This window comes from Peromyscus californicus, unplaced genomic scaffold, assembly GCF_007827085.1.
Source record: "Peromyscus californicus insignis strain IS unplaced genomic scaffold, ASM782708v3 Scaffold_7__1_contigs__length_154581171, whole genome shotgun sequence".
Lineage (NCBI taxonomy): Eukaryota > Metazoa > Chordata > Mammalia > Rodentia > Cricetidae > Peromyscus > Peromyscus californicus.
This window is the reverse complement of record NW_026294595.1, coordinates 43,180,617-43,203,224: the sequence shown is the minus strand read 5'-3', so window position 1 is coordinate 43,203,224 and position 22,608 is coordinate 43,180,617. Positions and strand designations below refer to the sequence as shown.

Sequence of the window (22,608 nt, the reverse complement as noted above, 5' to 3'; positions counted from 1 at the left end):
ATAGAAGCTTTGCTACTTAGTATGTTCGGAAGCCATCTCTCCAGAGTTTCACAGAGATGTTCTGAACAGTAATTAGCTCTCAGCAACACCATGACCAACATGATAAGCCGTATCTAAAAATGAACTGCAATATAAGGAAGAAAATTCAAACCACATTTTAAAATGTTGAAACTGTGGGTTGGAGAGATAATTCATCCTTCCCATCCGAGTGCCTAATCCCATGTGCTTCCAAGGCCACCTAAATGCTTTCACTGGACAATTAATGCCAAGACTGTTGAAGAGATGCAGAGAGCTGAGCTGGAGGTGAAGTGGAGAATGTTCCGTAAGTTAGCCAATAATGACTATAGTGTTCATCGCTCTGAGATTTTTGAGTAAAAAAGATTTAGATGGACTTTGTTGTTCTTGTTGGTTTTTTTTTTTTTTAAGAGGATTCATCATTAAAAGCTGGCTGCTCTCTTTGCTTCAAATTTGGAAAGAGGAGCCAGTAATGTGTAACCCCGGAGAGCAGCTAGAGATGGTTAACCAAAAGTGGAAGAATGGAGCTTCGATCCCGGGAGGTAAAGGGAGAATGATGTGATTGTAGAAACCCTGGCAAGGAGAGGGAGGTCACATCTGCACAAGCTGCACTCTGTTTCTCAGAACAATGCAGTGGAGTCTCCAGGATGAAAACAGAGGCATCTAGGACAGCAGCTCTCTGTGGGACCTGCAAACAGCGGCTGAATGCATTGCCCAGAAATAAGACACAGGAATAAAGGCCGATGCGATTGTTCAACCATGTGCTGCGGATTATTAAATCTAAGCACTTAATCTGCAAAGGAGTGTAGTATTACAGTGACTATGTTGGTTACCATGAAGTGTGTGACATCTGAATGGGCTTGACAGGAAAAGGAAAACTGTACTCTGTAATTTAGAAACCTAAAGCTACTTATTTCTTCTAGGAACACACATTTTATTCAATTAGTTTTTTCCATTACTTATTTATAGTCAATGTGTGAAACATCCATCGTGCCAACAAAAATGATATACCCTCCAATAAAACTGGATTTGTTCTATATATCTAAGTGTCTATAACTATATAATTTCTTGATATCTATATAAATCATAACTCAGGAAATGAATTGCCAAATTAAAAGCAATTTTTATAGTCAAAACCTAGATTTCTAGTCTTACTTTATTTCCAATATGTTTATTTTAAGGAAACTTCTTGAAGCATGTATAAAATAGTCCTCTGTTTGGAACTCAGCAAATTCTCTGGGAAATTCAGAGACACTGTGTGTGAGAACTTTATCATTGCTATATAAGGCCATTGTCTTTTCAGATAAGGAAAGCAAAGGCCGAGTAACTGAGTTATGGTGACTCTGACGTGAGGGTTTGGGGAAGGTTCAATGTGCCAGATGCTGCTCTGTCAGTACTCCACAGGGAGTGGACTGACACGCCCAGAAAACCATCTCAGGAAAAGCCCATTTGGACTAAGTTTCTCGCTCCCGTCCTCTCCCTCCCCCACGCCATCTCAACAAGGCTTTATTAATAGCCCTATTCCATTTTGGGCTGACCATCCTTCTGCTTCTGCCTCTGGAGTGCTAAGAACACAGGTGTGTGTGTGTGTGTGTGTGTGTGTGTGTGTGTGTGTGTGTGTGTGTGTGTGTGTGTGTGTGTCACCACGCCCAGCAGCAAAGCTTATCATTAACAATCCTTTCTCTCCTCTTTGGACCGCCCTTCTGTAGCAAGGTTTCTCTGTTGCTCCCACTCAAAGCCATGGAATCAATTTTGCCACATCTCCTTCACAGAGGAACTTACATTGCAAACAAATGTGTTAAAAGAAAAATTCCTAGTATCAGTGGAATTTTTGGCACAACTATCATTTTGCGCTAGTTAATTTGGGATTGGGGATAATTAAAGCTTAGACAAGTATAATTCATGATTTTTTTTAACACAAAATTAATGCTAGAACTGCAGTGAAAACACACAGGCCTTCCCTCTCGTGTATTTTACAATACCAATCCACACCGCTCTGAGGTTTTAGCTTCATGTAACGTGTTTCTGAGTACATGTGTCCTGAGGCCAGAGAGGCTAAGTTCAGATCAATGCAGAATCCCCTAACAGTTAGCTTCACTGTCATTTGGAAGAGGGGATGATAACCAAATGCCTTATGTTTACAACCAAAGGACAGGTTACATGTTTTCCCATGAGAATGAAACCCTAAGGGTGACATGCACTGGCATGACACCCGCCGGCTTGTCAGCACCTACACCTAAGCACAATTGGTGTTCTCTTCACTTCTCCTTTTCTTGTTCTGCATGTTAGAAAAGAGCGTGGGAAGAGGCGGAAGAATTACAGCATGAGAGTAACTCACTGTCTCATGTGGGGAAGACTGCTGGGGCTTGCAGTTCCTTCAAAGAATCAGGGGCACAGCCACCATTTTAAGTTGTCTGGCTCTCAGATCTGTTAGGATCTATTGCACACACCAGCAAGCCCTGGAAAAGGAATGTCCTTCCTAGTTCCTAGATGGAACAATCAATTAATCTGATAATAGGAAGGAGCAAAATAATGTCAACCAGTTTCCTACTCGGTGGGGTGTTTTGTTTTGTTTTTTTATTCCTATGTGATCCTTTTATCTCAGCTATGTTCTGATGATTTGATCCCATTGGGTGTTTCTGAGGATTCATTTAACCATATGTGTAAAGTACTTAGCAAATAAAAAACACCTAGTGATTGGCAGTCATTACCACTGATTTACTAATATTCGAACTAGGGGAATGATGTCATCTTTGGGGAGGTAGTGGAGTTAGTTTGCAGAGAAAAGCTGGAGTTCAGAAACAAAGTTAATAATCATTGCTGAATAAGTGCACAAAAATCAGTCGGAAGGACAAAAGCAACCATGATAAGGACCTTTCATGAAACATCCAAAAATACTGGCAAAACAATTTGTGACATCCTGGACACTGAGTTATGTCCAGCTCAGTTTAACTTACTGTCTTTACATGCAATTGAGAATGGGCATATAAATGAACAGGAAAATGTAGAAAAGAAGATATTTTGAGGTATATGTCACACCTGTGCTAACTGATTTCATAAATTAAAGGCATAGGTGACAAAGATTCTTATATTGCTTCAGGAACTTAATGAATGGGTTTATGGAGACTACTCCCAAAGTATTTTCTTTGTAATTAGATATCAATAGGAGAATGTTTTTATACATTAATAGGTGATTAATCAAGGCATTGTCTGCATTTTGTTTTTCTCCAACCTAGCTGCTGTGCCCACACCTCTTGATAACATAAACGTCCTCCAACTCCCAAATCCAAAGAAGACCTTGCTATCTACCCTCACCACAACATGTGACCTTTCTTGTGTGTTTTTTTCCTTTCCACATGATAGAAAGCAAGCTATAGTGTGCCACCTATACCCATTCATCTGCAAGCCAGATCCCCAGGGCTTCCAACTACTCTGTCCTTGTAAACCCAGCTCACCAACCAGAACTGCCCATCTTACCTCCTCCTCAATTCCTGTCTCCTCTGGAACATATTTTTTTCTTTCCTTTATGTTCAGTCCATTTATCCTACACTCACCTCCCTCCTGGCCAGCTCTATTAGCCCCTTCACTGGTCTGACTGGATACCCCTTCTCTCTTAACATGACCTTCTTGACCCTCACACTATTATCAAATAATTACATGACTGTCCTAACAGTTCCAACCTGTGCTTAAAACTTACGGTAACTTTTGATTTTCTGAAGAGGAAGAGAGACAAACACGTTAATGTGGTTCCACAGCTTCCTTCATGCAACTCACCTGCCTCAGATCCAGCAAATAGCCCTTGTCATCCTCTGTGCCTAGTCACTATCTCAGATCCTCCTTTCCCTTCTTTCAGGAGCACTCCTTGACTTCTTGACCACATCTGTTTCCTGTCAAAGACTTTCATAACACCTTACAGCTTTCTTGGATAGCCCTGAATGAAATTTTGACTCAATTTCCTCTGACCACTTGATTGATATTTTCTTCTCCTACTAAGATGCAAGTTCCCATAGACAGGGAGCCATGTCTATTTTTTAGCTTCCTGCTAGCCCCAGTCCAAGCACACTCATCAAGGTGTGTACGATGTAACAATATCCAGCAGGAAATACTTGTAGAATAGATGAATAAATAATGTCAGATAAGCAGCCCATGAAGAGAGTATACTTACTGCTTTATAAAAAGAAGACAGAAAAGAAGGGAAACTGGGGAAAAAGACGCCGCGGGTAGCTTGCCTGTCATGTGAAACAGAGTCTGGTCCATGAATAAAAACGGGTAGCTCAGATGCTCTAAGAATATGAGATTTTGGCAAACAGCAAACGAAAGTTTCACCTTTAGCTTTAGAGAGTTGAGCTTCTCCTCCCGGAGGTGTTCTCTCAGCATCTCCCGGTGCAGCCGTTCCTGCTCCCTTGCAAACTCGCCCAGGGTGTACTGGCGCACGCTGTTGTGACGGCTGGACATGCCCAGAGTGCTGCCCCCCTGGCTGGGCACACTGGTGAAGCCCTGCCTCCTGGTGAAGTAGTACACCGTGACACAACTGAAGTGCACACTCTTCGTCCTCAGCCGCTTCTCTCTTTTGAGGATGGAGGACGCTGGAAGAGAAAGCAGCGGGTCAGTGAAGCCCAGGGCAGCAGCTCCCAGATGAGACCAAGAAAACACCCTGGATCCTGAGTCTACTGAGGATCAGAATGTTCGGAGCCGTGCCAGCTTAAAAACTACTGCATCCCAGAGTTGGCAAAAGGGACTTTTAATTTCCTTTCTTACAATTTTTTTTTCTAGGCATAGTAGAGTAGATTTTAAATGTTTTTGTAATGGCTGTTGAAGCAAATTTCTGGAGAGTTGCCAATTATTTTAGGAATTAGCAGCAGAATTTAGTTCCTCATTTTCTCGAATCCTGTAAGCTTTAGTTTTCTGGATTTCACACAGGTAATATTTTATCATAACATGTAACCCTCCATACTTTGGGTATCATTTTTAAGAGTATGTCTGCATTAAAAAGAAACCTATCAAATAAATGAGAGGAATGTTCTAATTTCTATAGAACAGAAAGGTGGTTATAGGGCATCAAAACTTATTCGATATTTTATAGAGAATAAGAATAGAGACACTGAAGGGCTCTAAGACAAAGACGTGGCAAATGCTTATGGAAATGCTGTTTATAGTCAATGGATAATTGCAAACCATGTAGATACATGTATCGAAAGAACTGGCTGTGCATTGTGGATATATACAGTTGTCATGTCAATAGAAATATATTGCTCATAACACTGAAAAGATAAAATAACCCGAAGTAATTAAAATTCACTTATTGACACTACTTAGACATTTCAACAACTTAAATCTAACATAGCTTTCATTAGGTAAAATAGTGTACCCCTATAAATAACACTATACACAATACTATTATAAAACAAATATTGTGAAACACTATAACAACTATTATAAAACAGATAATTAAAAATTCCATAGACTATTTCAGGACTTCTTTCTCTTCATACTATTTTTTATTTAACAAAATCTGTATGCTTTTGTATACAACAGGGATGTTACACCACGGAATTGCCAAATCAAATTAATTTATGTATGCATATCCTTGCATATTTTATGTGTTGATGATTAGAACCATTATTATTAGTTGCGGGACAGAAGAATGGACTGAGCAATGAGGAGGGTTTGTGTACACACTAAAACTGAGCAAAAGAGAGTCATATGTTACCAATAGGACCTCCCAAAGCTGGACGGTCTATTTGGCTGAATCCTTTTATTCCACAGTAAACCAGCTTAGACTTAGGGAGTAATAATGAAAGTACTCTGCCTTCAAGACTCATGAGGGTTGATATGAGGTGAGACTGGAATCTAAGTGTTCCTAGAAGGGAGAAAGTGAAGGCTAATGTGATGTTGAGAGCCACAGATGTCATTTGTCAAAGTGACTTTGTTTAGTATAATTACTGTCCAAAATAAACTTAAACCAAAGTTAAAAAGCCCAGCTATTATGTCATATAATAAGTTGACTTACGACTTGGAAAGAAAGAACATCACTCAAGAGAAAGAAATGCATTCATAGTGTTACAGGTCTGATGTCTATGTCCTTCACACTCAGATATGTTGAAATCCTTTAGAGTATAAGCCTTCTGGACCTTATAGATCAGGATCCTTATAGATATAGTCAGATGAAAATGAAATCATTAGTCACCCTAATCCAATAGGATAGGTGGTCTTACAAAAAAAAGGTGAAATGGAGACATAGACGCAGAAAGAAGGGAGATCACGTGAAAAGACAGAGAGGAATGTCATAGGAAGGTGAATACAGACACTGAGTTACACTGCCAACAACCAAGGATGCCATCAAAATTAGAAGTACGTAAGGAAGAACTCTTCCTTGTGATTTTTAGAGGGACTGCCACCCAGCCATCACTTTGACCTCCAGAACTGGAAGAAAAGAGATTTGTGTGGTTCTCAGCCACTCTCTTCATGGTGCATTTCTATGGAAGCTGCAGGAAAGCATGGATGCTCATGAAGAAAAAGCAGATGGTGAATGAGAAAGCCTCAGACAGCGAGACAACATCGTTGCACGTGGACAGGAAGGCTGGTGTGATGTATCTCATTTTGTAGGTTCATTTACGTCATGAACACTGATAGAGGGCGTACTATGTGCCAGCACTTTCTAGATAGGATACAGGTGTGGAAAACCTGGACCATGATACAACAAAGGGACTCAGAGTTTAGACAGTATGAGAAGGACATTACTGTGAGAATTCAATTTTCCTATCTACCCTCTTTCCTTTAAAAAAAAAAAAGCCTTTTATTAATTTTGTGGGGTGGTGGGTAGGGCATCTTTTCGTCAGGCCTGGTGGCAGGTTCCTTAGACTCTTGCCTTCTTTTCTATTATTTTACCTCCTCAGAAGAGATTTCCAGAAAGTAAATACTTTCACGTGTCTATATTACTTAACTACTTATTTGCATATCCTTGCAAATTATTTATTGCAACATCCTTGTATTCCTGGCAGTAGAGACAGTTTTTCACTTTGATTGAAAGATGTTGCTGGGCTTCATAACTCTAAGCTTAAATCATCTCAAAACAGAGAAAACTGTTAAGCTGTAAGAGATCCCCACATAAAGCAAAATTTTGCCTCCGGATCAGAAACCCTCATCTGTCACTGACTGACAGCAGCTGAAGCAGGACCCTCTGGAATTTAGGAGAAACCTTCCACCTTTTTGCTCTGATTATCATTAAAATGGTACCCTGAAGACATAATCCTTAGGAGCCATAACTGTAGAGACCAGGGGAAGTGTTTAATGTACTCATTTAAGGTTATTATCATAAATACCTCTAGCAATTTGTGGCTTATATTTTTAGAAAACAGTGGTTCTCTAGACAAATTACTTTTTTAACAATGTATTCTTCACCCATTTGGATGTACCTATTATGTTACCCTTTCCCCAAAGCTAAGTTAACTACCCTGTTTGGAGACCTTTGTGAGACTGGCAATGTGGGAGAGGACAGACACTCTTCAGCTGTGTCTCTGGGGAAGACTGACACTGTAAAAGTACGTTAGGAATCCTGCTGCCTCCTGTATGCTAGGGCCTACAATGACACATTTGCTGACTGGTTGCTTTAAGATTATAAACAGCACTGTAAAGACAATGATCTAAAAGCTGATGAAATAAATGGCTTTGAAATACTCAAAGTTCAATCCAATGGAGATTTCTGCGCGTTTCTGGAAAGTTAGGAGACATCCAGGACCCTCTCCCGATGATTAAATCAGAGCCCCAGCATGGGCCATTAGGAAGTATCACTTGCCTCCAGGCTTCACTATGACTACCTTCACAGGATGGAATCATTAAATAAAAGAATTTGTGTTCTTCAAGCCTGGAAAAAGACTAGATTCACTTAGCATATCTGCCTCAGGGAATCTGAACACCCCGATAGACCGCCATAGTCAATTGTGCCCTTTACAGAATGAATGAACTCCACTTTGTGTGTCTATAGAGTTTGTATCAGCTTTACTGCAGTGAGGTCAAGAGCAAGAAAAAGAAAGACGAGAATGTGGCTTTTAATACTGCTTTCAAAAAAGGCAGTTTTCATATTCCACACCAATTTGAAGCATCTTTCAGTTTATTTCCTTTCATCCAACCACAATTGCCATCCCAATATAAAAGCATCTAAGCACAATGATGCCACGTCTACCTCCCAGAAGACAGCTCTTGGGAGCACCCAGGAGCCTGTGTAACAGAGGCTCTCTCAAAACCAAAACCATGAAACCCCAAAGATGGGAAAATGGTTGAACTCACAACATCAAGGTAAGAATACAGATAAATAACAGAATCTACAACATGTTATGTAAAGGAAGAATTCATAAATGCAATGAATTGAAAAATGTAAACCCAAACCTAAGAATTAGATCACCACTGACCATGTTTAAAAGAAGCAATTGCCCTGACAAATACTGTACATTTCCCGACCCCATACAAAACATGAGTTAAAACAAACAAACAAAAACTAGGCATTGTGGCACATACCTGTAATCCTAGCACTTAAGAGGTGGAGGTAGGATGACCAGAAGTTCAAGGCTACCCTGGTTTACATAGCGAGTTTCAGGCCAGCCTGAGATCCTGCCTCAAGGAAAAATGGCTGGGGTCACGTGAAAGGAAAAGAAAGAAAGAAGGAAAAGAAGGAAAGAAAGGAAGGAAGGAAGGAAGGAAGGAAGGAAGGAAAGAAGGAAGGGAATGATTATTGTCTATAGTCATACTACATGGAACATACATAATCTTGTCAGAAGATGAGCAAATCATTGTAGGAATGTTGGTAAGTAAGTCAGTCAATGAAAGTTGAATTATAGTAGACTCTAAGAAATTTCAACTGACTTTGTTCTACTCCATGAGTTGTGGGAAGAGGGAACACAAAGTTAGGTGGGTAGGGAGTTGGGGGAGAAAGATGAATATGATCCCTGTATGAAATTCTCAAAAAAAAAGTCAAAACATTACTTTAAAAAAAAATCAAAACCACTCATCCTTATGTGCTGGAATACATCCTCAAGACTACAAGAGTTAGTCTACCTCACTTATCAGTTTTATTTTTTTCCTGATTAATTTAATTTATAATTAAGCCATTCATCAACACCACTAGTATGTGTCCTTCCACTGATGATTTCTGCCCACACAGTGGTCCAGATGAACCTCTGGACCGTAGTGTCCATGACAAGACAGCTCTGCAGAGCAAATGCTCTTAAAGCAACGTGGGCACTGTCATCAGACTGACTGTCTTGGTCCTTTTGGTGTCAATAACCATCAACCAAGTCTTGCTGGAGGAGGAAACAGGAAGTGAAGCTGTGTATTTTGACATTAAATTTGGCACATGGAAGTTGAAAGCTCACGGTCCAGTCTTATGTTAAACAAATGGAAAATTTAACTACATCTTTTAGGTACATCATCAACAATATACTTTTATCTCCTGTGCTTGATACTCAAGAGAAAAATGCTAGCAAACTGTTAAATCCACATGTTGAGCTTATTTTTAGATTTTTGGGCAAATCTGGTAGAAACAAAATGAAACTGCTAAATTCATCTGGGTTGTTTGTTGTTGTTAGAAAAACCCAGGGAATAAAATGTGTGTATGTGTGTGTGTGTGTGTGTGTGTGTGTGTGTGTGTGTGTGTTTTAATCACACAGGTAAAATTAGTGAGGATTCTAAAGTATGAACATTGGCTCTTACCCTTTGAAGTGAAGCCTCAATTACCCAGCTGAGAAGCTTAGCTTACAGAGAATCCAATTTCTCCGGAAACGATTTTATGTAGAAATTAACAGATTAGGTAACGGATAAATGTCCAGTAAAGTTCAGACTAACTTAGTCTTTATGAATAACACCTTCAGACTTCTTGTGATCATATATTCTTTCTGTCCAACCTGGCGTGATCGTCAGGACTGGGCTGTTCCTGGTCAGGATGTCACACACATGACCTCAGTCTTAACCACAAGTGAGAAATTGAAATGGGTCTTGTAACCAAGATAGACTTATTTCCCTGAGAGTGAGGTCCAACTAGTATCAAGAAGCAATGTTGCCTTGTTCTAGGTGCCCCTCTTTATTCCTTTGGGCCGCATTTGACCTTTCCTTAATATATGGGTCCCAGTCGTATTTTCAAAGTTATTTAGCTCAAGCATTTCCCTTTTTGTGAGGGAAATTTCAAAGGGCTGGTGGTATACAGAGGAAGCACCATGAAGCTTGGCTGCATGAAAGCTACTGTGACAGCAAAGACTAACAGAATACTTTCTTTAGAATCATCAACGGAAATCAAATTGCTTGAAGCATGTGATGTGTGCCGACCATTTACCTACCTAGGGCCAAATCAGTGAGAAAGTGTCAGAATCAAGAAAACAAGTTATGGCCTTGCTTCTTAAAGTGCTGTCCTTATTATTATGAAAGTCATCCTCAAAAGCAATCTTAAGTGCATGTCTGTTCCTCACTGATACATTGGTTTCTCTGTATTGTGAATGGCAGCAGCCCCCCTGCCTTCCCTCTCTGCAGTACTAGGGATGGAATCCAGGGCTCCACACATACTAGACAAGAGCTTTACCAATGAGCTACATCCTCCACCTGATTTCTTTAAATGCACAACGCACCTCTTTTTTTAGCCCCTAAGTGACATTCTTCCACATCTCCAGACAATCTACCAACTTATGTACCAGTAAGTCAGCAAGTGGATCTAGACTGCACAAAAATATAAAAACACACCCCAAAAGCAGTCACCATTCTGATTTCAGTTAATTGCAGGACAAGGTTTATAGTTCATATATGGGACTAGGTACAACCCTTGGCCACGAGGTAGGTTTGCCTCCCATCCTGTTCTAAATACTAAGTTAAAAATATTCACAATCGGTTAACCCCGAGATTTGCAAGAGTAAGAAGTTACTGAATTGTAACTTCTAAGTCAAATCATTCAAGATGAGACTCTTATTTGACCGGTTTACCTAACGGATAGAAACAACCTTCTCATCTAAGACCATGTGAAAAAGACAAGTGCCCTTGAAGGCGGGCGAAGACACTGCATATACATGCGGAAAAACAACAGAGTGGCAGGAACAGAAATTATATGGAAAGCTGACCCTTGAGGCTGCCTGACAAAAGCTTTGTTTAAGATCATGAACATGCGCGTCACGTCCTCATCCCTTCACTCTGTCAGCTCCATCCGCAGGAGCTGGCAGGAGCTCTGCATGGAGGGAGCAGCTCTCCTCCGTCTCTCTGGACAGGCACAGCCCAGAGTGTTGCAGCACTCTGCAAACTGCATTTTCCTTTATGTTGTTGTCGTCGTCGTCATCGTCGTCCTCGGTGTGACAGAGCAGTCAGCTACTGATATTCTCAGCTTGGTACAAAAGACAGCTTTCAGCTCGAGATTCTGATGTCAACTCCAAACACTGCAGGTGACAAGGAAGTGTCAGGCTGACCTTCCAGCCTCCATGCCACACATAATTAAAATGATTAACCCACGAGAGGTGATGACATTTCAGTCGCTATTCTTTATCCACACACTTCTTTTATTAAAGACACCCTTCCTTGCTTCACAATCTTTGTGAATAAAAGTGGGGCATATTTTGGATCATCCTTGCTAGGAAAAACATGCACTTAAAGGTTATAAAGTTGAAATTAAAAGAGCAAAAGATTTAAAAAAAAAACAACAACAACAAATTTCTCTCTTTTTATCTCATCTTTATATATAACTAGCCTGGAACGGACAAGCCCCTTAATCTAGAATCGATTTCCCAAGGGTGTTATATGACTACTGAATGCCCTACCATTAAAATGTCATTAATATTGGAGACCCAAATAATTAATGTAAAACAAGTTTAAATTGTGCCACGAACGGTGGTGGAATGTCGCTTGTTCCCATTTAGATACATGCTTTTTCTTTTCCATCAATTCATTTGCCGAGTCTCTAGTCCAGTGCACCATGAAGCTTCAGTTTTATCCTTATATTATAAATCACTTAAGAGCAATTTGTATATTAAAATACTCAAGCAAAATATTTGAAGCACAATATACCATTAAAGTCACTAGCAAAATCCAGGTATGCCATTCTGCTCGGCCATGCCCAAAGCTGACCAGAGGTTGGAAATTTTTTTTTTCCCTGTTTTATATATTCAACTAGCCACATTATTTCCATTGAGAACCATTTTTACAGAATCTTAATCAATACTAATAGTTTTTTCTACTATCTTTATTTATTGAGATATTACAATAAATTTCTAGGGAATCTTAACATCTCAGAGCAACGTTAACAATTATACACGGAACAAATACTATTGATCTATTTATCTTCTATTTTTAAAGGATGCTTCCTTATTGTAAGCAAGCAGAACTAAAAAGAAATGTGAAAATACATTCCTTTCCTAATGTCTGCAGAATAATAAATGGTCAAATGATTTAGTCAATGAAATTTGAATTATAATAGTTGCTATGATGTAGTATATGAATTGTATTAGTGAACATCTTCAGTTCCTTTATTAATACTTTCAGAATTACATTCATCTACCTCACAGGAGTATTATGAGAAATAATTACTTTTGTGAGAAACCTGAATCACAGATGGAAAATATTGCATATGCACAGCACTATCTTGGTGGTGCTGTTCCTTTATTATCGGGGAGAAAATAAGTACCACATCTTCCCCAGCTGGTTTCCTTAATCTCTCATATGTGCAATTAAACATTTAGACTTCATGCTCAAGAAACACATTTTGCAGTCACTAAAGGAATCGTGGTTTTCAAAACACATAAGCCCCTGGCTCTAGCTTCATTAGAACCCCAACATGCGTAACCTCAAGACCACATCGTTTCTTCCTGGGAGAAGGTAGTCCTTACTACACATAAATAATCACAGCTCTGGCTGCAGTCCAAGGTGCAAGCACTTTCCTCTGCTGTCTCAGCAATTCTCCTGATGTCAAAGACACATTAAAATAAATGGAAACCATATGTCTCCTCAGCAGAACACTGACGCTCTTACAACCAAGAGGGCAATGCAATTCATTACCACTACTGGAGAAATATTTGGGGGACGTGGACTATCTCAGTGTAAAATGAAGCTGCACGGAGCATTCTCACACAATGCATGGAGGAGACATTTGCTATTCTCCAGCTCTGCTAACCTGTCTTACTGTGTTTTACATTTTTTTTTTTCAATACCGCCATAAGCCGCTCCGGTTAGAAGGATTAAACAGCATTTTCCACCTGCTCAATGACTTCCTGAACAGTTTTTCATGTGCTCCAACAATATAACCCTGTCAAGCCCAATATATCATAATAATCCAGGTCCTAACAGTGCTTAAAAACAACGGAACACAGCGGAACAAATCTCCACTGCAATAAAAGAAAGAAAATTCTTCTGAGATCACTTGGAATTTATTCTGGAGCACTAGACTGAGTCAAAGACGGGGCTCCTGAGCTTTGAACTCTGTCAGGAATGATGAAAAATGAAAACACTATTCAAAAAAAAAAAATCTCATCAGACCTAAAAAAGCCCTTGTTACTTGTATTCCAAATTAAAATGTAAATCACTTTAAAGAGCTTAATAGGAGGCTACTAATCAGTGGTATTTTACTGGCTACATATGTCAGGAAAATTTTGAGGGAAGTTGAGAAGCTGCGGAGTTGAAGCCCAGAGTGCAAGGGCAGCTGGGGGGACAGCTGGCACGGCTGGGCTGCCTTCTGTTTCCTGGTTGGCAGTGCGGGTTGGGGGCGGGGTTTCAAACATCCGCAACAACAACTTTGAGCTATGACTTTTCTATAAATAAATGTGTGTGTGTGTGTGTGTGTGTGTGTGTGTGTGTGTGTGTATGTGTGTGTGTGTGTGTGTGTGTGTGTGTGTGTGATTGAGTTTGTGGTTCCAGTTTTCATAATCCCCAGTACCTATGATGGCTGGATGCTTACGCTGTTCAAAAGTTGACTTGCTGAGACCCTCACATCTACAGTAATGGTATTCTGTGATGCTGTGGTGTGAATGGGGGATACCCCAGGGGCTCAGATGCTTCAACACCTGTCCCCAGCTGAAAGTCCTGTTGTGAAAGGTCGCGTTGTAGACCCTTAAGGAGGTGGGGTCTGGCTGGGGGATGTCAGGCACTAACAGTAGGCTTTGGGGTTTGATACTCGGGGCCGGTTCTTTCTGCCTTCTGCTTACTGTTGCATCAAGATGTGAGGAAGTGAGGAAACTCAACTTCACATTCCTGCCACCATGGAGTCACTCGCCACCACTCTGTGATGGACTGCACTCTCCAACTGTGAGTTATAATATCCTCCCGCTGAGTTGCTATCGCTAGGAATTTTCTCAACAACAAGAAAGTAGCTAAGAGGAGTGAGATGGTCACTTTTGCAAGGTCAGCTTATGGGGGTGTCTCCCTAACCAGCATGATGAGCGCTCTTATAGAAAGGACCCGAGAGAGAACCTTGCCACTTGCACAATGTGAAGACATAGCAAGAAGGTGGCATCTGTGAATCCCTCACTGGACACTATATCTGTGCATATCATGTTAGCTTCCCAGTTCCTAGACCTGGGAGAAATAAGTTTTTCCAACACAAGTCATGATGTTTTGCTACAGCAAGACAAAGACTAAGTATTCATCCAACCCTTTAAAACTAGGAGTGAAAGAATTTATTGAGCATGGAGTCTGACACAGAATTATCATTCAATATCTATTAAAAAAAAAAAGATGCAACACAGCTCAAATGTCGCCACCACAGAACCAAAGCACCCTAACCTCATAAACAGCAATAAAAACACAGGCGTGTGCCCCTCCTTTGGCCGTTACTGGGAAGGATGTAGGGAGGGAGGATGTACCTCACTCAGTGTGGAACCTCTGGAAAACAGCTGGGGGCTGTGCAAGAGGGCACACTTGGTAAGGACAACTTTGAAACCAAATTGCAGGGACGGGTGACACCACAATGGACAAAATCACCAACGTCCGAATCCTCTGAACCTCTTTGCCATACGTTGAGACAAAATGAGATCCCCCCCCCCCCCAATGACCGGAGTCCTTGTGGTCACATGTCTTCCTTCCTCATTAAATTCTAGCCCATTTATCTGCTTTCCAGCACAACTTGTCAAAGGGAAAAAGCATGTATTGAAGAGAGGACGCATTGTCCTCACGGCTCCAGGGCACATATAACTTTACATTAGCAAACCATTTGAAACATGCTATATTTTACATATCAGAAGATCTAACGTAACAAAACCACCCTGGCTCTAAACAACCCATCAATAATGAGCTTGTAAGTCCATCTCTCTGAAGCAAGTAGCTGGTAGCATGGAGAGTTACTTGAATGGAAATGATTTTGAAAGAAAAACCCTGCAGATAATATATCGCTAATTGGTGTTGACCTCCAGCAAAACATGACTGACGTTTCTGCCTTTAGCAGTCCATTAGTGATGGGTTTTTTGAAATGATTTTTGCCTCTTGGTATTTAAATTGTCATTGGTGTCTTAGAGCAGAGATTGCCATATTAAAGAATCATGTTGCTTAAAATATGTTAATGCCCTATGAAATTTTAGGAGATTCAGACATATTCTAAGACATACCTTCTCTTGTTTATGAGACAAATATGAGACCTAGAGCTTGAGACAAAGCAGATAAATAAGCAATGAGAAGTGATTTGAGAGCATCGTCCGATGAAACAGTATAGTCAAGAAAGTAAGTTGAGGGTAGGTAGGCTCTGTGTTTTGTTTGTTTGTTTGTTTGTTTGTTTGTTTCTGGGACTGACTTTCCTACAACTAAAACATCATCTAAGACTGAAAACTATCATAGGGGCAGAGTGCTTTCTTAGCATTCCGGAGACCCTGGGTTCAATGCCTAGCATCATCATAAATATTCTATTAATATTTAAAGGATAGGGGATAAAAAAAACAAGACTCCTGGGTCAAGAACAAGGTGCCACATTACAGGAGCACCTTGGTACTCCTTGCTTCTCCAGCTCCATCTCCCCAGCACCAGAAGTTCTACTATGCAAGGGTCAAATAGATTCTAGATGCACAATATAGGTTTGAACTGCACCACAGGTACAGCAAGCTTGGTAGCTGGTATAGCAAGCAGTGAGCAAGCCTGTCCTGTCTTAGAGGAAGACATGAGATCATACCATGGTTGCTTAGGACAAACAGGACACAAAAAATTCAAAGAGGTCAGGAAAGTATATTTATTTTATCTTTAGAAAGACATGTAAAAGTGCAAGAAAATTTAGGCTCACTGGGCAGAGGAAAATAGGCTGTTCCTGTAGAGGATCTGAGTTTGATTTCCCATGGTACCTCACAACTGTAATTCCACCTACATGGCAGCTAACAACTGTATCTGCAGTTCCAAGGGATCCAAAGCCATCTTTTGGCCTCTTCAGGCACCAGTTATATACATGATATATATATATATATACATGCAAGGCAATCAACTTCGTTAAAAATAAAATGAAACTCTATAAAGAACCTTTAAAAAGTGCAAGAAACTCATGGGAAAGTATGTTCCAGCAATATTTAATTATTTTTACCCATTCAGACATCCCAAACATCTAAAACAGTGTTTGCAATCAGGAGACATTTAAGGCATATATTTGTTGAATCAATGGATGATGCTAATGCATTTAAAAAATTACTTCATAATAGAAGATCAGAGCAATAGATAATTGAATAATCTGAAATTCCCAGGGAATCTCTCTCTTTAATCCCACCCTCTCTTTTTCTCTTGCATGTAATTCACATCTCATGGAACAAATTTGAAGAATAAACTTCCTTAACGTATTATTCATATTCTCAAAAAGATGTATCATAGTTTTTAGATTTCCTAGAAAACTAAGAAGGAATGAAATGTTCCTGAACTGCATTTTTTCTGCACAAATAAAATGTCTGTTGGAATTTCCAAAGGTAGCACCTTTTGAAAACATGACTTAGCACAGACTCTGACTGCAATTTGGAGATCACCTTCTCTACTGCCAACTATGACTACTATGATTCTTGCAGAATGACAATTACAGAAGTACCCCTCATGGAGCTTCTGATGCAAAAGCAATATTCAGAGTACCTAAAGAGACATTCTTCTCAGCAGAAAATCTACCAACTAAAGACTCTCCCAAAGAAGGCTTAATGAAGTGTTTCCCTCGGAGGTCTTTAAAAGGTGCCCAGATGTTGTGCTTTACAATCTTACTGAAGAAAGGGATCAGTTCAAAGGCCTCTGCAATGACTTTCGCAGTTCTGCAGAGTTGAATTACCCACAGCTCTGCTCTAGTAGGCCACTTGTCAGGTACCACTTAATGCACAGAAGCCATCTCAGAGGCTCTAGAACTGCTTTCTGTCTATTATTGCCATGCCATATGGAGTTTCTGTCAGAAGAATAATTTTTTCCAAAGCTAAATGTAACTTCAGGCTTTGACTGTATAAAAAAAAAGTGGGAGGAGGGAGTCAAATGATGTTCCTTTTCCTTATACATCTTAGGAGTTTATGTCCCTTGGAACAGAAGCAAGGAAATGGGCAGATAATGATGGCCACATTTCATAAAGCATGATTCAATCTTTGTATCCTTAAAGAGCATCATTTCTAAACAATTTCCATTCCCCTTTTATCGTTTGACACAGCCAAATCTCCAAATTGGGTTTCAGTAGTCTGTTTACCAGTTCCTCTAAGCTCCTCTTAGGTGCATGGTCTAAATTCCGTCAGCGGCTGTTTGTAGGAGCAAAACGTTCATCTCTAGCTCCTGCCTGAGACCCATTCACTAACCAAAGGCCACTTGGACTTAAGACTTGGGCAAAAGAAAACTGTGAGGAGTGAAATGAATGTAGGCTGACCTGCCTTGGTCCCCAGACTACTGGCCTTTAGTTATGAGGCTCAGTAAAAACAGCAACATGCATCTTCTTCTTCTTCTTTTTTTTTAATTTTTAGTATGTGAGTAATCCTGGGGAAATTAAAGGATGATTATTGTTCCTAGAGATGATGCATTTAATTACTCCATTCAAAAGGAGTTCCTCTTTGTGTTTTTAGTAAGATGCTGGAATTGAGAACTGCTGGCAGATTCTTGGAGCTAAGGAACTCTTATGTGAGGGAAAGTCTAAGTGATGATAATCCAGGGTGCCCACGGTAGTTCAGAGATACTTGGGAACAACTACAGCATTGATGTTGTGATATGGCTTATAGCCTTGTGCAGCTGCATATTCCAGCCATGCTTTACACTGAATAGATGACATCAAGACACTGTATGATGGCCAGGCGTTTTAATGAGGGAAGCAGGCAGCAGCAGGAATTTGGAGCACAGAAGAGGTAACAATGGGTGAAAGGCAAGTTGGCATGGGCTTAAGTGTTGCCTCAGCAATGTTTTCTTTGGGTGCGTCCCACAAGCCAAAGTCGACTCTGCACTTCGTAAGAATGAACTCATTGAATTCTAGGCAGCATGACCATCATTTAAACGGGAAGGACAGGATGATGAGGACAACTTTGTAAAGGAGACCGAGGTTCAGGAAGGTGAAGTGAAATCCTCCAATTGGCATCAGAGGCTCCTTGTTTAACAGTCCCTTGCTGAAGTTGTTGCTTTTGACCCTGTGTCTTGGTTCTGGAATGACCTAATGTTCCTTATACCCCAGGAATATGTCCCCCCTTGCACCCCGACTCTGGAACTATAGAATGATAATCGTGCTAAATAATTAAGAAAACAGTAGACAAAGCAAGGTGCCTTTAGAAGCCATCAGGACCAGCACAGTAGAAAGCCAATGGGAGTCTCTGCTGAGTTATCAGACCCCTGGAGGCCTGAGCTATTAACCCTAATGACTCAGATTCTGGGTCACGAATAGGTTCACCGTGTCCTTAGCTCAACTACTTCCCCATGCTCCTTTTGCGGACTCTGCTAGACCTTTTAGGAGGAAGGGGTGGTGGTAGACATGGACTCTAGAACCAAATCATTTAGCTCAGATCCTGAGTATAGCATTGACTCACTGAATGGTGTTGAACACACTACTTAATTCATTTACCTCATTCACAAAGCAGTTTTCATAAAATCATATAATGCTGTCACAAGGAATAAACTCGTATCTGTAAAGCACTGAACCATGTTTGGCACATAGTAAGTACTATGCAAGTATCTGTTAAATAAAAACAAAATAATCAATAAACCATTTTATAATTTGAAGTGGTAGCATTCCTGATGCAGAACAGTCAATATGTTAATTATATATTGGTAGTAACTAGCCTCACAAAAGAATGACTTTACAATTAAAATGCTTTACTCGGTGGTTTTGTTTTTAATAGTTTTTCTTAGTATGTATGAAAGGATTTCATTATGATGTTTTCACACATGTCCATAAATGAATTAGGATAGGTAGTCAACCCTTATTACCTTTGTCTTTCTCCCTCCACGCCCACTCATCCCTTCCTCTTCTCAGCTAGCTCACCACCTCCTTTTGTATTTTATTTTATTTTCCTCTTCTTTTTTTTTTAACCAATGAGTGTCCCTAGGGTTGCTTACAATAGCATGGGAAGAGTTTATTGGCAGGAGTATGGGCACATTACCAATGCCTATAGTACTGCAGAAAATGTCTCAACTTCCTCTGTTAACCCTTGATGACATATAAATCCTCAGGGAGGGGTGGGGCCCCATGAGTCTCTCCCCTACTTCTAGGATGTGGTGTTGATAGGCCCTATCCTGTATTTGGTACTTTTAAAGCATGTAATATTCTGGCATTTAAACACATTTCTTTTCATTTTTTTTAATGATATATTTATTTTTATTTTGTGTGCATTGGTGGTTTGCCTACATGTATGCCTGTGTGAGAGTGTCAGATCCCCTGGAACTGGAATGACAGACGGTTGTGAGCTGCCATGTGGGTGCTGGGAATTGAACCCAGGTCCTCTGGAAGAGCAGCCATTGCTCTTAACCTCTGAGCCATTTCTCCAGCCCCTCTTTTAGTTCTTGTATTTGGTCTTTATACAAGACACAATGGAGACTAAGTCACTGATTTTGTGCCGACAAGTACATCAGTGCCTCTTTATTTTGGGGGGATTGATTCTAAGATACTCAAGAGATGCCTGAAACTACCTGTATGAATTACTGTGGCCCAATACCCAGCAAGTGCCAACTTAAGGGAAAAAGCATCTCTTCAGGGTCATGGTTCAAGATGTTCCCTCCATCACACCAGGGAAGTCAGCAGTTGTGCTGGTAGGAGCATCTAGCTGCCTGGGACCCTAACACTTGGGGCTATAAAGGAATCGAGAGCAGGGAAGCAGACACTCAGCCAGCTGTACCATTTTGATTCAATCTGAACCTCAGCCATTGACGGAGCCGCCTATATTCAGGTCAGGACCCCTTCCTTGTTTAAACCTTGCTGGAAACATCCTCTCACTCACACCCACTTGTGTGTTTTGTAGATGACCAAAACCCAGTCAAGCTGACAGGGAAGGCTAGCCATCACAATACCAAGCCTTCTATACGCCCTTCAGCCTTGGCACATGGTAACAAAGTTAATCTATCCTCCTATGTGTTGTGCCACCGTGTCTCCTCTGCTTCCTTTCTCTGGGGTCTACATGAACAAAACCACTGCGACACATGGCAGACAAGCTGAAGACCAAGATGGTTACTAAGTGTCTGACTAGCGGGTGCAGATACAGCAGGGACACATGGGAAAAACTGGATAAGTAATGCCCCAGGCAGGACAGAAGGATAGAGAGAGGTTCTACTACACTTTGCAGAGTGATGTTCAATTTAAAATGTATGAAGCTTAACTTGGGAATTTTTTTAAGTATTTTTGGACTGCCCCGCCTGCAGGGCTACAACAGGTTCTCGACCACCCTAAGGATGGAATGATAGGGACAGGAGATACAAGGAAATACACCAAGTCTAGATTCTGATCAAGGTGCCACTTTATTTTTCTCCAGGAAGGTTTATATAATTCCTGCAGGGTGGGAGAAGCAAGAAGTTGTCATCTGCATAAGGTGGGGCAAGCTAATAGGATGTTTGTATAGGATGCTTACAGGGTGAAAGGGTCAAGGGCTCTGCCTCAATGTCCTGTTGCTAGGCAACCAGACTGTAAGATGATCTAGTTCCCTGTCTTATGGGGGGGGGGGGAGGTCTGTATTTTTCCACTAACTAGAGATTCTGTCCTTGTCCCTGACATTGGACCTTTCTTGAACTCAGGTAATTGCGATCACAAAGGTCAAATCATGGATAAAAAAAGAGACCACTATGTAAAATCATCAAAGAAGAAAATTAATAAAAATTATATATAAAAAGGGTGTGTGGAACCTTTCAGGGTGGTGTTCATAACTGACTGTAGTGAAAGTTACAAAGATGCATAGGTCTGCTGAACTGTCCATATTTTAAGATATCCACTGGCTCTTGTGGAAGGAAAAAAGCACCTAAATCATTGTGATGGTGTCTGAGATCTGTGCCATTCCAGCTGGCCTCTTATCTTGTCCATCTATTTGAGGATTTTAATTTGTTTTTTAAGTATGAATTGATGTACATCAAAATGTTAAAAGGGAAGAAGTGGGGGAGGGAGAGAAGGAAAGATGGAGGGAGGGGAAGGGGAAGAAGGGAGAGATGCTCCTGTAATTGATAAACATATGTAAGAACCTTGCTATGTTCTCAGACTGTATCTATGAATAGTAGACAAAACAGAGACATTTCGTCTAAGGATGCTATTTCAATGTCTTTGTGGAGGAGGAAAGTGAACTAGAGTGGTTCTTGTCTAAGTCACACACCAGGCAAGTAAGACTTGCACTCAGCATCACCCAGCTTCAAAGCCATGATCTCCCATTTCCCTGTCTGCTGCTGATTCTTAGGTACCAGTCAGGACTTCAGTATGCCCAGATTTGCCCTTTCATTGCTGCAGGCTGTGGTGACTCTTGCCTAATAATTGAAAATATAGGACTTTTATTTTTATTTATTTCTTTTAAAATGACTAGACTTACATTCATCTATTGATGTGTTCATCCATCCATCCATCCATCCATCCACACACCTACCCATCCATCCATCCATCCATCCATCCATCCATCCATCCATCCATCCATCCATCTATCCACCCACCCATCCATCTATCCATTCTTCTGTGTCTTTACTCACTTGTGTACCTCATCATTTATTCTGTGGCCACATCACTGATTTATGAAGACAGTAAATCCCCCTCTCATAGATACACACATGCTAACTCTCCTATGTTGTGGAATATTAACTAGGCAAAGATGTGCTACATTTGTTTATGCTGTGGAATATTTCTTCAACTGTGTAAAGGTGTGTTACTTTTGTTTATGCTCCTTTTGTTTAATTATGTAAAGATGTATTGCATTTGTTTCACCTTGCCTGCTTAAGGTACCTGATTGGTCTAATAAAAAGCTCAGTGGCCAATAGCTAGGCAGGTAAAAGATAGACAGGGCTGGCAGGGAGAGAGAATAAATGGGAGGAGAAATCCAGGCTTGAGAGGAGGAATGAGAGAAGAAGGAAAAGGAGAGAATGAAGGAGTCGCCCGGGGCCAGAAGCCAGGCAGCCCCCAGCCAGCAGACACGAGAAGCAGTAAAAGTAAGATATACAGAAAGAAAGAAAAGGAAAAGCCCCCGAGGCAAAAGGTGGATGAAGAGAAATGGGTTAATTTAAGTTAAAAGA

At 40.6% G+C, this 22,608-nt stretch overlaps 1 protein-coding gene across 7 annotated transcripts in view; it reads right to left on the bottom strand.

Moving 5' to 3' along the window:
- Positions 1 to 22,608, bottom strand: part of Csrnp3 (cysteine and serine rich nuclear protein 3) — a 202,714-nt gene that overhangs the window by 24,789 nt on the left and 155,317 nt on the right. For 4 of the 7 annotated variants that reach the window (XM_052726299.1, XM_052726300.1, XM_052726301.1 and 1 more), the window contains one exon: positions 4,342 to 4,601. The exons of the other annotated variants lie outside the window; for them this stretch is intronic. In XM_052726299.1, coding sequence (XP_052582259.1) covers positions 4,342 to 4,601 — 260 coding nt within the window. The remainder of the gene's footprint in view (positions 1 to 4,341; positions 4,602 to 22,608) is intronic. 7 annotated transcript variants of the gene reach the window in all.